The sequence below is a fragment of the Salvelinus sp. IW2-2015 genome, linkage group LG31 (assembly GCF_002910315.2).
Source record: "Salvelinus sp. IW2-2015 linkage group LG31, ASM291031v2, whole genome shotgun sequence".
Classification (NCBI taxonomy): domain Eukaryota; kingdom Metazoa; phylum Chordata; class Actinopteri; order Salmoniformes; family Salmonidae; genus Salvelinus; species Salvelinus sp. IW2-2015.
Window position 1 is genome coordinate 5,362,363 of NC_036870.1, and position 13,988 is coordinate 5,376,350.

The window sequence follows — 13,988 nt, forward strand, 5'->3', positions numbered from 1 at the left end:
GTTGTATACAACTATGTACAGACAAAGTTCGCTTTGTGCCAAGGTAACAGAACCATGTTCAACACGCAGTGAGAGATTAATTTTTATTTTAAATATTTTTAAATAATCCTACAGAAATAACACAACTGCATTTATTCATTACTCTGGGGCAGAGACCCCTCCAAACCCCAACTAAAATCCAAAACATGTAGATTGTGTCCTTTGATGCATGCACAGCCAGCTCAGTGCCCTAAATTGGGTTGCACATTCGAGCCAGCACAGCACCAGTTGGAAACCAAGAGCAAGTTACAATATCCATATTAGCATATCACTTAGAATGAAGCCGGATTGGCCATGCATTCTAAGTGGTATGCTAGTCAATGCTCGACTTGGGCCGGAACAAACAGAAACTGAGTTCCAGCACCTCAAGCACTGGCTGAAGTAGTTATTTTAACAGAGTCCAAACATGATCTTCTCTTGTTTATGTCATGGTGAGCCACAGAGGTAGTACACTCGCGTGAGACAGGGGAGAGGAGTGTCACTGTCAGCTAAGTAGAGGGGGAAAACAGAGAAGATAAAGGACGACTAACTGAACATAGGCTTTGACCAGGTATCGTACGGTAAGTTTCATGCCCCTGTTTAAAATTAGTGGGTGTTCAGTAGCGAATATAAACCAGGTTAATATTTGACAACACATATTTATTTATTTTCATTAGCATTATGATTATTCATTTATACCAATATACAACAATACATATACAAATTGGGTTGTAAAATGATAGGGAGGGAGTAGAGTACTATCAAAGCATTTTTTCCCCTCACCCCAAACCATATCACTTTCCTCAATATTAAAGTCCGGAAGATCATGAACAAAACAGCACAAAAACAATAGTGAAAAAAAGTATACCTGGCAGACTAAAAACAAGTTGAATTATTTCTTTCTAGAGGGGTGCGTCACAAGATATGTTTTCACAGACCTAAAGCATGACATTCTAATTTCAAGTACAGGGGAGAAATGAGCGAAGAACGTTAAAAGGTAGACTCAGCGATATGATGTAGATGCAGAAAGTAAACAGCATAGTGGGTCAATTTCCGCCACAACTAGAGCACTTAAGAACGAGGTTCAACTTCGCCACTGTTTTGGTGCCCTTGCTAACACACCGTAACCTTGTGAACTGACCTTGTGCGCACATGTGCAGACACTTGGTTAGATTGAAGTCTTGCTATTCGTGGCCACGTSATTTCGCCGAGTCTACCTTCAATCATGTAGGGATTTCATTAAAAACATAGGTGAAAACAAACCTTTTGGGGAGTTTTCATCAGCACCTTCATAAAAGAACAACCTGAACCTGCCCCATGCTCATAAGAGTCTGGCTATGTTCTAAATGTCACCGTATTCCCTATGGGCCCTGGACAAAAGTAGTGCACTAYGTAGGGAATTTGGGATGCAGCCTGTTATAATGGTCTCCCATAATATCGAAATGGACAATTAAAATATAGCTGCTCTAAAAATGTATACTGGAGGTGGCTTGGGTCAAAGTAAAAAAATAAAACAGGCTTTTCTTCGTCCAATTTACAGGTCAGTATTGCCTTTTATGTACAGCAACGCTTGCGCTTATGGCCATGGAACATAAGGTGCTAAAATCAGTTGCCTCCACTTGAATGTAGCCTTCTATTGTCATAGCTACAATACCATGGAATTCCTCTTTAAAACAGAGTAATTGACTGATGAGAAACAACTGAAATGAAGTACATAACCAACCACATCTCTGGTCCAAGTGATTAGCACCACAAATGTGGAATATTTAGCTCCATTTTTAGTAGAGGCCATTGGCGACTGAGTCAAGGACGTAGACAAACCAAGCGAGTTGACCATGAGATTGCGTAATGTCACCAGTGTCCGAAATTACTGAGGTCTGAATCAACTGGGTTGCCTTGCAGGCCTAGAATAACTGCCTGTAGCTGTAGACATTTTGTCTCACAAACACTGATAGCTCTTCATACCACAAACGTGTTGTATCATTTGGCGCCCTTTTTGGTTTCTGCGACAGAGGGAGCGGCTCAAGAAGCCCTCTAGGACAGGGTTTTGAGAAACTCGGTCCTGGGGCTCCCCCTGGGTGCACGTTTTTGGTTTTGCCCTAGCACTACACAGCTGATTCAAATAACCAATTKATCACCAWGCTTTGATTATTTGAATCAGCTGTGTAGAGCTGGGGCAAAAACAAAAAACGTGCACCCAGGGCCCCGGGACCGAGTTTGGGAAACCCTGCTGTAGGATAGAACCCAAAAATGTCCACCAGTCAGTCTTTAAATTAAAAATGMGTCATATCAGTCAGACTTTAAATTAAACTAACTACGGAGGAGGCTCCAATTCATCAGTACTTATTGGCAACACTCCTATCGCCATATCATTGCATTTTCCCTGGTCTCTCCATATTCCTCTATGAATTCAAGTACTCCTCCAACGTGGCGCGTTTGGCTGGTCTTTTAGTTGAGGAAGCGGCGGCAGCGCCTGGCCGCACAGTTGCAGTGCAGCTTGCTGCCGTCACCCTCAATGGGGAACTTGTAGTCGTAGGTGAGCTCCTCGCCGCGGTAGATCTTACGCAGGGCGAAGATGACGATGTGCTTGTGGCTGTCCACGAGGATGACGCGTGAATAGCAGTTGGGCTCGCACGAGTGGTTGATGAAACGGGCGGCGTTGCCGTGCATGGTGGCGTCGACCACATCAAAGTCATCAATGCGGAACATGTAACAGCCGATGCCCTGACGAGGAGATAAGAGGGTTTTTAGATAGTACTTGATTGAAAACCCAAAGGGGAAATGYTTGCACCAGCTCTTAAAAACACCAATACACAAAAGACACACACTAAAAACCGCACACCATGAACGCAAGTTAAAAATCTAAGTGCGTAGATTAAAATGTATCATTGCGAATGGTAAAAATATATTTAGTTATTGAATGAAATTAGATGCATTGCTGTATATTTTGCATCGGTGKATTTTCTTAAATGTATTTTCCTCTGTATTCAACATGATTGCTCCATTGATTGTTGTTGACCAACCTTGCTGTCATAGTATTTCTCTTTCTTGTCCGTGAGAACAGCACGGATGACGTTGCCTGCGTACTCGATCACCATCTCCCCTGCCTCAATGTTCCTCTTGCAGAACAGACCGCGTCCGTGAATTTCAGACCTAGGATAAGGAAAAAATCAAATAAAGAGTGAAAGAGAAAAATAGTAAGTATGAAGTATTTTACCCTAAAAAAACAAAGTGATCATAATAGTAATAATATCAGAACGTGTAAAAATAGTTTCTTAGTGACCTGTAAACCCCCACTGCTTCCTTTGAGGTCTTCTCCAGGTGTCTGAAGCGCATGGCCATGGGAAGCTCTGTGCTGGTGGCTCGTCTATGAGATAGGAACATGGAGAAACCAGTAGGTTAGAACTTATTTCACTCAGAACAATCAAATGACAGCATTAACTAAATGGTAATTGTGGAGTTGTCTAACCTAGTGGATTTCAGCGGGATGTCATCATCTTCCTCGTCACATGGCGTCGACATGATGTCAGGCAGCTGTCTGTGTTGAGATGCCAAGAAGTTGAACATGTCGAAGGTTGACTTCCTGTGAGGGGACATGGGCGGAGAGGGAATTTGTTTAAACGCAGGAGATGTAGGATTCGGGCTATAACATTCACATTCAACGACTTTACAAATCTGACAGTAAGCTTCAAAATGAAAATCACCTMTACATTCTATTAAGGGATAAAATGATGGCGCTCTTATGGCGAGATGACTCGGTCCTCAACATACCTATTTTAACCACAGACRTCAGTGCTCGGTTCTTACCGTGAGTAGACCTCAGCGCGGGCGCAGCCGCTGGGGTTGATGGGCAGCTCGTCGTCAGGGCTGTCGTAGCGGTGGAAGCGAAAGCGGTGTTGTTTGCACCCGGCGGCGCCCTGCAGCTGCTCCAGTAGGAAGATGACAGCGTCGTGGAGCAGGCCCAGAACCCGCGCCCCGCTCACCCCGCCGAGGGGCAACGCCTTCAGATGGAACCCTGCTCGGGCCTCCAGGACGCCGTCAATCACCGCTCGCCACGCCACTGAGGGAGGGAGAGGCAAGAAAAAAAAAAAAAAGGACATGAATAAGAAAGTATAAGAATGATACTGCATAGGGTGGTTTTACTGGACTCAGACTAAGCCTAGTCTTGGAGTTAAAAGCCAGTACAACAGATTCTGCATAGGGAATGMTTTTATATACAAATAGGAATAGCTACAACTATGTAAGTTACAACTACTGTTTCCGTAGTTAGAATGAGATTCTCACCCTCTATGCTGTCTGCCTGTACATGGAAGCCGTCGTCGCTGGTGATTTCAAAGCGCAGGTGGGGCTGGTTCCTGTTGTCGAACCTGGTCTTGTCCTGTTTAGGTGGCGGCATGTCCTCGTCTGAGCTAAAACCTGAGCGGTTTTAAGTGTGTTAAGAACRGGAAGGTTAAGTCAGATTTTATTTATCAGAAATAACACATATTTTTTTATCATTCATAACAGACTTTAAATATGGGTTTTTGGATGAATGGGAAAAAAAATATAAAATAATCATATGTATAACCGCTCAAGGTTGCCCACCTGAGTAGGGGCCCCAGTCGGAGAGATCTCCATGGCGCGCACTGACCCACACGTGGGTTTTCCCATGGATGTTGCTGCTACTCTGAGTGGTGCTGCTGCTGGGTGGACGTAGAGTGCTGTTGGGCTGCCGCTCCATCTGAGGTACGGGAGGTGGTCTATAAGACAGGACACACAGACATGGTGTTACATGAATTCAATGAAAACTAAGGTGTAATGGAGTTTAGATATTGCTGTGGCTTTCTATGGAAAGGGGTGCTCATCTGGGTTGAGTCATTCCAAAAAAGAAATGAGGCGGACCAACTGAAGTCAAAAGACGTCAGCTTTCTTTGTATTAATAAAAGAGCACCTATGTACCCTTATGGGTCATGGTGGAGACAAAAATAACAGCTAGGCTAATATGTTTTTTCATTAGTTCCCTCAATATAAAAATGTATTCCCTCAATATAAAAAGCAATTTTATTAATCCATCCCCTTAATTTAGGAATTTGTTCCCTCAATCATGTAATTGTACTCTGAATCGGCATTCTGTCGCCCTCTTCACTCCTTTCCCAGGAATTCAGAAACATGCTGCTGTGTGTGTGTGTGTGTGTTTGCATGCGTGTGTGACTGACTAATTTAGCTGATAGCTAGGTATCTTGCTCGCTATAGCTGTATAGCGACTTAACCGACCAGGCACAGATAGAGCCAGAGCCGCTTTAAACCATCTATGTTCATAACTAAAACTGATAGCTATTTGCTTTGTTGCGATGACAGTACGTTCACCTGGATATTAGCTAATTTCCAAGCTAGGATAGGTAGCTAACGAACTCCGCCGGAGTATAGACAGGCTATAGAACAGCTAAGATCATAGAGCAGAGCCAGACGGAATTCCTGCCTAGCACAGGGATGAGAGCACATCATCGCACCTGTTAACACCAAAGCCTCTTGGAAATGATGCTCAATAAATTCAATTCACATTCCTTTCTGCCTTTGAGGAGTCACATGCTTGTTAACAATCATAAACACATCCAAGCGCTTGGCTGGTGCCATGTTTTACTGGAGATATAGCCCTGACTATATGCATGAGGCCGGTAAAAACTGTCGCAGGGATGAGAGGTGTGCAAAATGAACAATGTTCATGCCACTTATACAACATGAATCGGAGTTTGCACAAAGTGTATTTGGTTTGCGTCATTCAGTTATGACTGCTAGCGAGCCTCCAGGCTTTCAGGCTATTGAAATGACTTTGCCTAATTAATGGGTTTTGCACACCATTATTTGCCCTCGTGATTTGTTTGCATATGAAAACACTGAAACTGGAAATAAGCTGTTGAATGGTCAGTGATCATCACCATGTGAAGCATGTAATTAACTAAATATAATTACATTTAGGCTGCAGTATGTTATCGGCCAAGTGGGAATGGGACTGTGGTAGGCCTACATAAGGAGACTGCCATTCTTATAAGCCTAGGCTACACAAATCCTCAAGGAGTCAGGAGTAGCTTATCATTTATCAAGTCAGCCATGGTTCTGAAAGGGGACTAAAAAGGCARTAAAAGGTTCTCAATAACATATCAAAACAAGAAGAAAATAGCATCTGCAAATCWGTGTACGCAACTAATAAACTTTCATTAGATTCATTTCAAGCCCAGATTGAAGTAGAATTCAATGAACTCTGATCAATTCATGATAAGGACATGTGTTCGAATCTGCAGGGGAGACAAATTAATAAATTAAGGGGAATGGATTAATACAATTGAGGGAGCGAATTTCGATATTCAGGGAGAAAAAAATATGTTGAGGGAATCCATGTTTATATTGAGGGAAGGAATAAAAACCCCAGAGGGAACGGATTAGTCTAGCTGTACTTTTCCTTCACCGTGACCACCAAGGCTCTCCGTACCTACGCATTATAAAATATATTGAGGGATTTAAAATGAACCTTGCAGTGTGTATTTCTGGCATACATCTTGCTATGGTCACGTTTCAGAAGAAACTAACCTGATATTCTCAGGTTCTGGTGGTGGGATGACCTTGAGCTCAACTTTCTCCTGGTCCAGATCCAGCACATCTTTCATCGTTGGGGCTTTGATTCGAACGCCACTATTTCTGTGTGACGAAAACAGTGACTCTTAGTYTGTAAAAATCTATTAATCAATATCTTTAATTGTCTAAATTGGAAAATGTGTAGTGCAGTCAGGGTTCCAACATTAAAAAGTTAAAGAGGAAACAATAAATCCCATATCGTAGATATGGTACTCTGCCTTTACCTGCTGCCATCTAGGTCATCCACGTCACTAGAGGGCAACTGCGGGAGGAAATCAGTCTTGCATTTCTTCTTGCCGGGACGCTCAGCGACGGAGGACACTCTCTTAACGCGGACCTGGGACTGGGACTCTGGTACGATGGCTGGCTCGTGACGGAGCATCTGTCCAGGAGCGGCAGAGATGGCTACAGGGGACTGGAGTTTGTTGAGGAAGGGGTGGACCTGGAACTGGGATGGGCTCAGCTGAGATGGGCTCACCCTGAGGATATTAGGYCGTATCCGAGAGGGCTCRCGATGAGTAGCCATGGCTCTGTCTAAAATAGCTTGGGCCTGGTTGCCGGGCACAGAGACGCACTTGACCCTCACTGGTTTTGCTCCACTCGTCACGGGCATGGCTTGGACCAGCACTCGCCCATCATGCAAACTCTGTGGGGCTCTGATCAGGAGATTGGTGTTGCTTGCTGGTGTGATGTTTCTGTTAGAGATGGTGGTTGATGTGATGGTGTTGTTTCTGTTAGTGGTGATGAGATGTGAACTATGGAAGACTGCTGTCCGTGGTGAGGGTGTTGACGTAGAGGGTACGACCACAACCTGGGGAACTGCCCGTGGCAGGCCACCACTGCTGTGGATCATCTTGGCAATCTGGCTGATGCGGCTGTAGGAAGGAGAACTGGTGCTGACTGTCTGGAAGGTGTTGGTATTTGGATCTTTCATCAGAATCTGACCTTGACGGTTGACTAGCAGAACTTGCGGGGACGGGGCTGAGTTGGAGGCACCAGACAGAATAGTGGTAGTCAGCTGCTGCTGAGCTTCTTGTCTGGGGGTGGCCAGGCGGATAGCGATAGCTCTGCCCCTAGTGGCCCCCGTCTGTAAGGGTATAGAGTTCATGCCGTTTATTACAAACGGGGTCGGGAAAGCGGTGGAGGGGACTGTCCTTGGAACGGTTCGAACAACGATGTGTGGGGAAGAGGAGGCTACATTMAGAGGCAGAGCAGGTGCAGAAGGTAGGGACACCCTGATGATTTTCTTCTGTGTTGGTGTGGGTTTAGGAGGAATACTTTTCATGCTCACAGGACTAGGGCGTTGCATGACTTTGATGGTTTTTACAGGATGTTTTGGGTTGGGTTTGGGTTTGGGTTCCGGCTCGAAGTCTGGGTCTCCCATTTCGTCATCCACTCCAATGAGAGAATCTGTAGAGGAGCCAGAGCTGTCACTATCGCTGTCATCAAGAGCTGCTTTTTTATTATTAGCCAGGTACACTCTGGTGCCGTCGTCAGCTGAAACAAAATGGCCACTAYTTGGGTCCAGAAGAACCTCATTCTGGAATTCCGTTTGGTCAGAGTCCATCAGAACCTCCTCTTCAATAGACATCATGTCGTTATTTGGGTCACAGGTTTCAAACACTTCTTGACTGTCAGCCCCCTGAGCTTCCCCACTCTTCCCCTCTTCYTGAGTTTCTTCCTGATCGCCGGTAGCCTCACTCGAGTCACTCTCGGAGCCATYATCCGCTCCGTCAAGCTGAGCAATGGACTGAGACGTAGGAAGTGGTGGGGGGAGAGGGAGACCTTCCTGCCCTGAGTCCTTGGAGGCTTCGCACACCACCACCGTACGAGAGAACTTCAAGTAGTGATCCATGTCTTCGTCTGAGGAACCGTTCTCCAGATCATCTTTAGAGGCCATGGCTTTGGTGAATACTGGGGCCTTGTTGGCGTCCATGTTGTCCCTACCCTGAGTCTGGATCTGGGTCTCCTCCTCTAGTGCCTCCTCCTCTTCCATATCTCCTMCACCTGTATGGGACCCTCCACAGTGAAGCGCCACAGTCTCGTTCAGCAAGGCCTCGTCAAACTCCAGCTTGGCGTTTAGCACAGAGGCCACCGCCACGTCCGCGTCCGCCACGTCGAATGTTGTGAAGGGCAAGTCCTGATCCGACATCAGGGGGCTGACGTCTGTGTCTTCCTCCATGTTATTTTCTGTCAATGTGATCCCGTTTGAGGGCGCCACCACTGCYTTCTCTGGCTCGGATGAAGCTAAGAAGTATTGTGGCACCTCAGCGGACACTGGAGTTCGGATTTTGAATGGCTGTCTAATCCTGGAGGAGTGGCGGAAGGCCAGATGGAGGTTGGAGGGAGGGCTGCCGGCGGCGCCAGGCCGCAAGGAGAAAGGGTGGGTAAGACTGGAGGGGCACAAGGGAGGGGAGCCCCAGCTGGAGGAGCCAGCGAGAGGTCGTACTTGCCGAGGGGAACTCAGGAGGTTTTCGCTGGTTCTGGGAGGGGAACTGAAGGGGAGGGACCTGGGGTGGAGGGTGCCCCCTGAWCGGAGCGTCATTGGTCCCGCGAGGCCGTCGGTGGGGGAGGAKGAGTCCCCTGAGTGGCAGCTCAGAGACAGGCGACGCGGCCGGCGGGTATCGTCCAGGTCTCTGAGTGTCAGGATGTGGTGCGATTTGGAGATGGCACTCCCTAGAGAGAAGAGGATCCCCAGTSAGTGTCATGGCAGAACAGTAACATTTTACATTGAGGTCATTTAGCAAACTCTTATGCTAAGGGACTTAGTTTATTCAATGTAAGGTTGCTAGGTAAGACAACATATCATATTGAGTAAAAACTTCCTCAGTAAAGCAGATATTTCACTGTTAACTGATTTAGATACGAAACTAATATAAACGGGTATCAAACTTAATGTCTAAGGGAGTGGTGTTACCTGGGGAGGGAAGAGGTCGAGATGTTCCTCCTGCTGGTCTCCTGGTTTGTGAGTAACCAGGGGTTTTGGCCCCCGTCTCCTGTTTCAGGGGAGACGGGGTGGTGCTGGGAGATACCTCAATGGGCGGAGGACTCATCACAGCCTCTGGAATCTCCATTTCTGGTCAAGGAACAAAAAAGGAACATTATTTACTTTGAAGAGTCCATTTTGAGAATTAGTAGATTGTCCGTTTTCAATAGAAAATATTGTTTGACCCCCATGTACTTGAGTTGTTATACTTATCCTTCGGTTATTTATTTCAATAGAAAAAAACAAATATAAAATAGGGGACATCWAGGTTATCCATTGAAGTGCTCCACCCTACTACCAGATAGGGGCAGGTTAGGTGTATGGGTTTCCTGACCTTGATAGGGGCTGTGGGCTATGGTTCGGTTCTCCTCCTGGTCCCACCACAGTGGTTCCCCTGGCTTCTCTGGGAGTGGAGAACACACCTCTGTCACCTTAAAGGTGTACTTACAGCGCCGACGAGGGTCCACTGTGCTCCAGTACAGCCGAGAGCACCTGGACGGAGGAAGAGGAAGGAGAAGAGGAAAAAGGTGAGTAAAGTCAAATACATAAAACAACCCAATATCATTCTAAAATTAACTTGAGGGAAKCTATCCTACAAAGTAACTCAGGAGYTTTAGAYGGCCATTCATTTCTTATATTAACAGTATATTAAATTAGACAGTGACAACCCCCGATTAAATTATTCAGAAATGGATTATTCAACAGGAATCAAAATGGATGCCGTTAATGTCCGGTCACGTGGATCATTGGTCACTTACTGATAGCCCACAGGACACAACCTCGCTCCATTGGCTGATAGTTCAGTCAGCACACCCAGCCTGTTGATCTGCAGAGAGCCTGGATATAGAAGGAGACAGATGGATGGCTTCAGAGGGTTTCACATGTAAAAAGGGGAATGATTGTTGGCGGTAATATTACATCCCTTACTGGCCATACTTTTAGATCATATGGGTCACACCTTCCAAATAAAAAGCAGGGAGGTTTTGTTCCCAATGGCACCCTATTCCCTATGTAGTGCACTACTTTTGACCAGAGCCCGGGGCTCTTGTTAACCCTTTACACTCATACCCGTATACGGGTYGAAAAWGGCAGATTTGGACACTGATATATTCCTACATTGGAACGCAGTGGCTATACAGTTCCATGCTATACGTCAGAGCTCAGGGTCTCCGCTTTACAGGGTTTGACTGACAGCAGTTCTGAACTTGAGCACTGCGTGCAACAAGTGGTTTTGCTGTAAATGTTTTGCTGTAAATTGAAGGACTATGTGTTCTGTGGAACCTAACCAAATCTTTTCAACAATATCATATTACGTTACTGTTTTGCTGTAAATGTTTTGCTGTAATGTTTTGTGCTGTAATTAAGAGGACATATGTGTTCTGTTGAAACCACAAACTTTTAAACAAATTCAATATTACTTACTGTTTATGCTGTAAATGGTTGCTGTAAATTAAGAGGACTATGTGTCTGAAAGATGAGACGTAGAGGATTATAATGAATACGGTTTTTGTGTCAACAAGCAAAGTCTTAATGTGCACTTCACATTTCCATATAAAACTCATGTAATTTACAGAGTCAACGTTTACGATCACTTAGTTTTTCAGATTCGTTATCAACAAATGTGGCGAAAAGTACAGTAAATTGATAAATGCACATAAAATGAACAGTGAATGTTTGAATTCAGTCTCGTGTCAAGTGAACTGCAGTGTCCCCACCTTCAGTCTAATATTTGCCCATAATAAGTCCATAAGCTGCTTACCTTTTTAATTGCTACCATGGTTCTGCATATGCTTTCCATATTTCTTCAGTAAATAAAAAAGATWTCAATTTATCCCCATCCATATAGGCCAATTCCCACGAGTGTAAAGGGTTAAAAGTACTTCACGACATAGGGAATAGGGTGCCGTTGGGGATGTACCATACACACCGATGGTCATATTTATAGACTCTGGCTCCAGGCCAGTCAGAAACTTCCTACGGAGGCTGATCCCTTCGAAGTCCACGTAGACCCGCCGGAGAACTTCAAACCCATTCCCAGACACCATCTGGAGAAGAGGGGAAACGGGAGCGTAAATCCTGAGCAGTAGGTGTGTGTGTGTGTGTGCCCTGAGACATAACATTGGCCCTATTGCTACACAATAAGTCACCAGGTGTGAAGTTTGAATGCTGCTTACAAGTCACAGTGAAAGTGGTGRTGCTCAAGGTTGGAAAGACAACTATATGTTTGTTTATGTGTGTGTGTGTGTGTTCCTCATTAGCCCATATATAAAAGGTTCACCTTCTCACTGACGAGGTCGCGGTGCCTGGAGCAGAAGACCTTCCTGTCCTCCTGGAAGAAACAGTTGCGGGCGCGGGCGCACATGAAGTGGTAGTTACTCTGACAGGACGAGAGACAGCAGCCCACCGTCGCCCCCGCCTGGCCACAACGCTCACAGCGCTGTAGGGAAGAAAGGTGGAATGAGAGGAAAGAAAACAATGAATGAGAAAGACTAACGGAAAAGTCCCTGAAGAGTAAACATTCTCTTTATAACTAAATGGGCATAGCAGACTTGACAATTCTCTCTTTGGAACAATAAAGTTGATATCTTATGACAATATTACAAACGGGCAATTGAATACTTATGCCTGAATACAAAGCCAATCGGGTAAGGACGTACTCCAGCTTTGATATGTGGGAGGTGTCTCAAATGTCACCCTATTCCCTACATAGTGCACTATGGGACCTGGTCAAAAATAGTGCACTATATAGGACCCTGGTCATTTGAGATGCAACTATGGTGAATTTCTATGCATTCCTACCATGTGGCGCCCCCTGGAGACAGCACTGTGTACTTGGAGCAGAGCTCCGTTGTCTTCGTACACCTCAGCAGACCACAGGCAGCAGTTAACGTGGGCCCACTCGTTCTGCCCCAGGTACAGCAGTCTGCCCGCGTCCTAAAATAAAGACGAGGACATTCAGATTTAGAACAGACCTGAGACAATAGCTGGTAATACCATTACTGTNGACCTGAGACAATAGCTGGTAATACCATTACTGTGGGAATGATGCACTATAGAATTGTTTCACAACTCCGGTCCTTGAGTACTCCCAAACAGCATACATTTTTGTTGTAGCATAAAAGCACACGTAATTTAACTAGTCAAGTGCTTGATGATTAGTTGAGATGTGTTCCCTTTCAGTCGGTTAACTTCAGTACAACATACTAGGGGGGAGTCGCACTCTCGCGTCTGACAGGGCCAATGARATCTGCGCCTCGCTGAAAGCACCTCCTTCCACAGGTGATAAGCGTAAGACTCCGATTCACTCTTTCAGTTATTCCGCTCTTCACCTTGGTGTGAACAGGAACGATACGCACTACTAAAACAAACAATTGGAACACGAGACAACCTTACGTTGTGCCAACTAAACTGTCCCTTAGTGGTAGTGTGCTCTCCCCCTGAACGTTGTGTGCTGAAGTTTGTATGGTTTCCCAAATCACAAACAATTAGTTATTCTTCAGATTCCTAAGCCTGGCTATAACAATACATTAGATGACAAACGAGTCCGAAACTAAAAAAGCCAACAAGCCGGGTTCGTGTTCCCGACCTTGACCCAATTAATTAAAATATACTCATGTTTGTCATCTTGTGCGTCTCAGCGCATGCTCAGGATGAATCAGTTTGTGTGCGAGATTAGAAGACGGCTTGCACAGTTCCCCTACTAGTTCTCAGCGCATGTTCTCTTGACAATCGTGTAGCATTCTTTAAGGGGCTTGGTGTTAACGATAATGACTTCCTCTCCCAGGTGCCTGTACCTTGGCTACAGGACGYGGAGATGGATTGGGTCGTTTGGTTACGGCCAAACAGGGTGCTACGTCAGCCATTGCCAGAGCCCCTTGTGTAGGGCTGGGCGATATATTGAATTATGCTGAACAAAAATATAAACACAACATGTAAAGTGCTGGTCCCATGTTTGATGAACTGAAATAAAAGATCCCAGAAATGTTCCATAAGCATTCCCAATTTTCCATTCTATCAAATGTTGTACACAAATTTGTTTACATCCCTGTTAGTGAGTATTTCTCCTTTACCAAGATAAACCATCCACCTAACAGGTGCGGCATTACAAGAAGCTGATTAAACAACATAATGGTTACACTGGTGCACCTTGTGCTGGGGACAATAAAAGGCCACTAAAACGTGCAGTTGTGTCACACAAGCCACATATGTCTAAGTTGAAAGAGCGTGCAATTGGCAGGCTGACTGCAGAAAAGTCTACCAGAGCTGTTGCCAGAGAATTRAATGTTGATTTCTCTACCATAAGCCGCTTYCGACAGTTTTAGAGTATTTGGCAGGCCGGTTAACTGGCCTCACAACCACRTGTAACCACGCCAGC

The 13,988-nt window shown here is 45.3% G+C and overlaps 1 protein-coding gene across 1 annotated transcript in view; it reads right to left on the reverse strand.

Annotated features, from left to right (window-relative positions):
* Window positions 1-69: 69 nt before the first annotated feature.
* Window positions 70-13,988, reverse strand: part of kmt2ba (lysine (K)-specific methyltransferase 2Ba) — an 87,637-nt gene continuing 73,718 nt past the window's right edge. The window contains exons 23-37 of the mRNA XM_023975693.2: window positions 12,413-12,547; window positions 11,892-12,050; window positions 11,541-11,658; window positions 10,372-10,450; window positions 9,948-10,105; window positions 9,545-9,703; window positions 6,852-9,303; window positions 6,583-6,690; window positions 4,603-4,757; window positions 4,303-4,434; window positions 3,826-4,078; window positions 3,488-3,601; window positions 3,302-3,385; window positions 3,042-3,171; window positions 70-2,742 (exon numbers count right to left, since the gene is read on the reverse strand). Of these exons, the coding sequence (XP_023831461.1) occupies window positions 2,467-2,742; window positions 3,042-3,171; window positions 3,302-3,385; window positions 3,488-3,601; window positions 3,826-4,078; window positions 4,303-4,434; window positions 4,603-4,757; window positions 6,583-6,690; window positions 6,852-9,303; window positions 9,545-9,703; window positions 9,948-10,105; window positions 10,372-10,450; window positions 11,541-11,658; window positions 11,892-12,050; window positions 12,413-12,547 (4,512 nt within the window). The 3' untranslated portion in view covers window positions 70-2,466. The remainder of the gene's footprint in view (window positions 2,743-3,041; window positions 3,172-3,301; window positions 3,386-3,487; window positions 3,602-3,825; window positions 4,079-4,302; window positions 4,435-4,602; window positions 4,758-6,582; window positions 6,691-6,851; window positions 9,304-9,544; window positions 9,704-9,947; window positions 10,106-10,371; window positions 10,451-11,540; window positions 11,659-11,891; window positions 12,051-12,412; window positions 12,548-13,988) is intronic.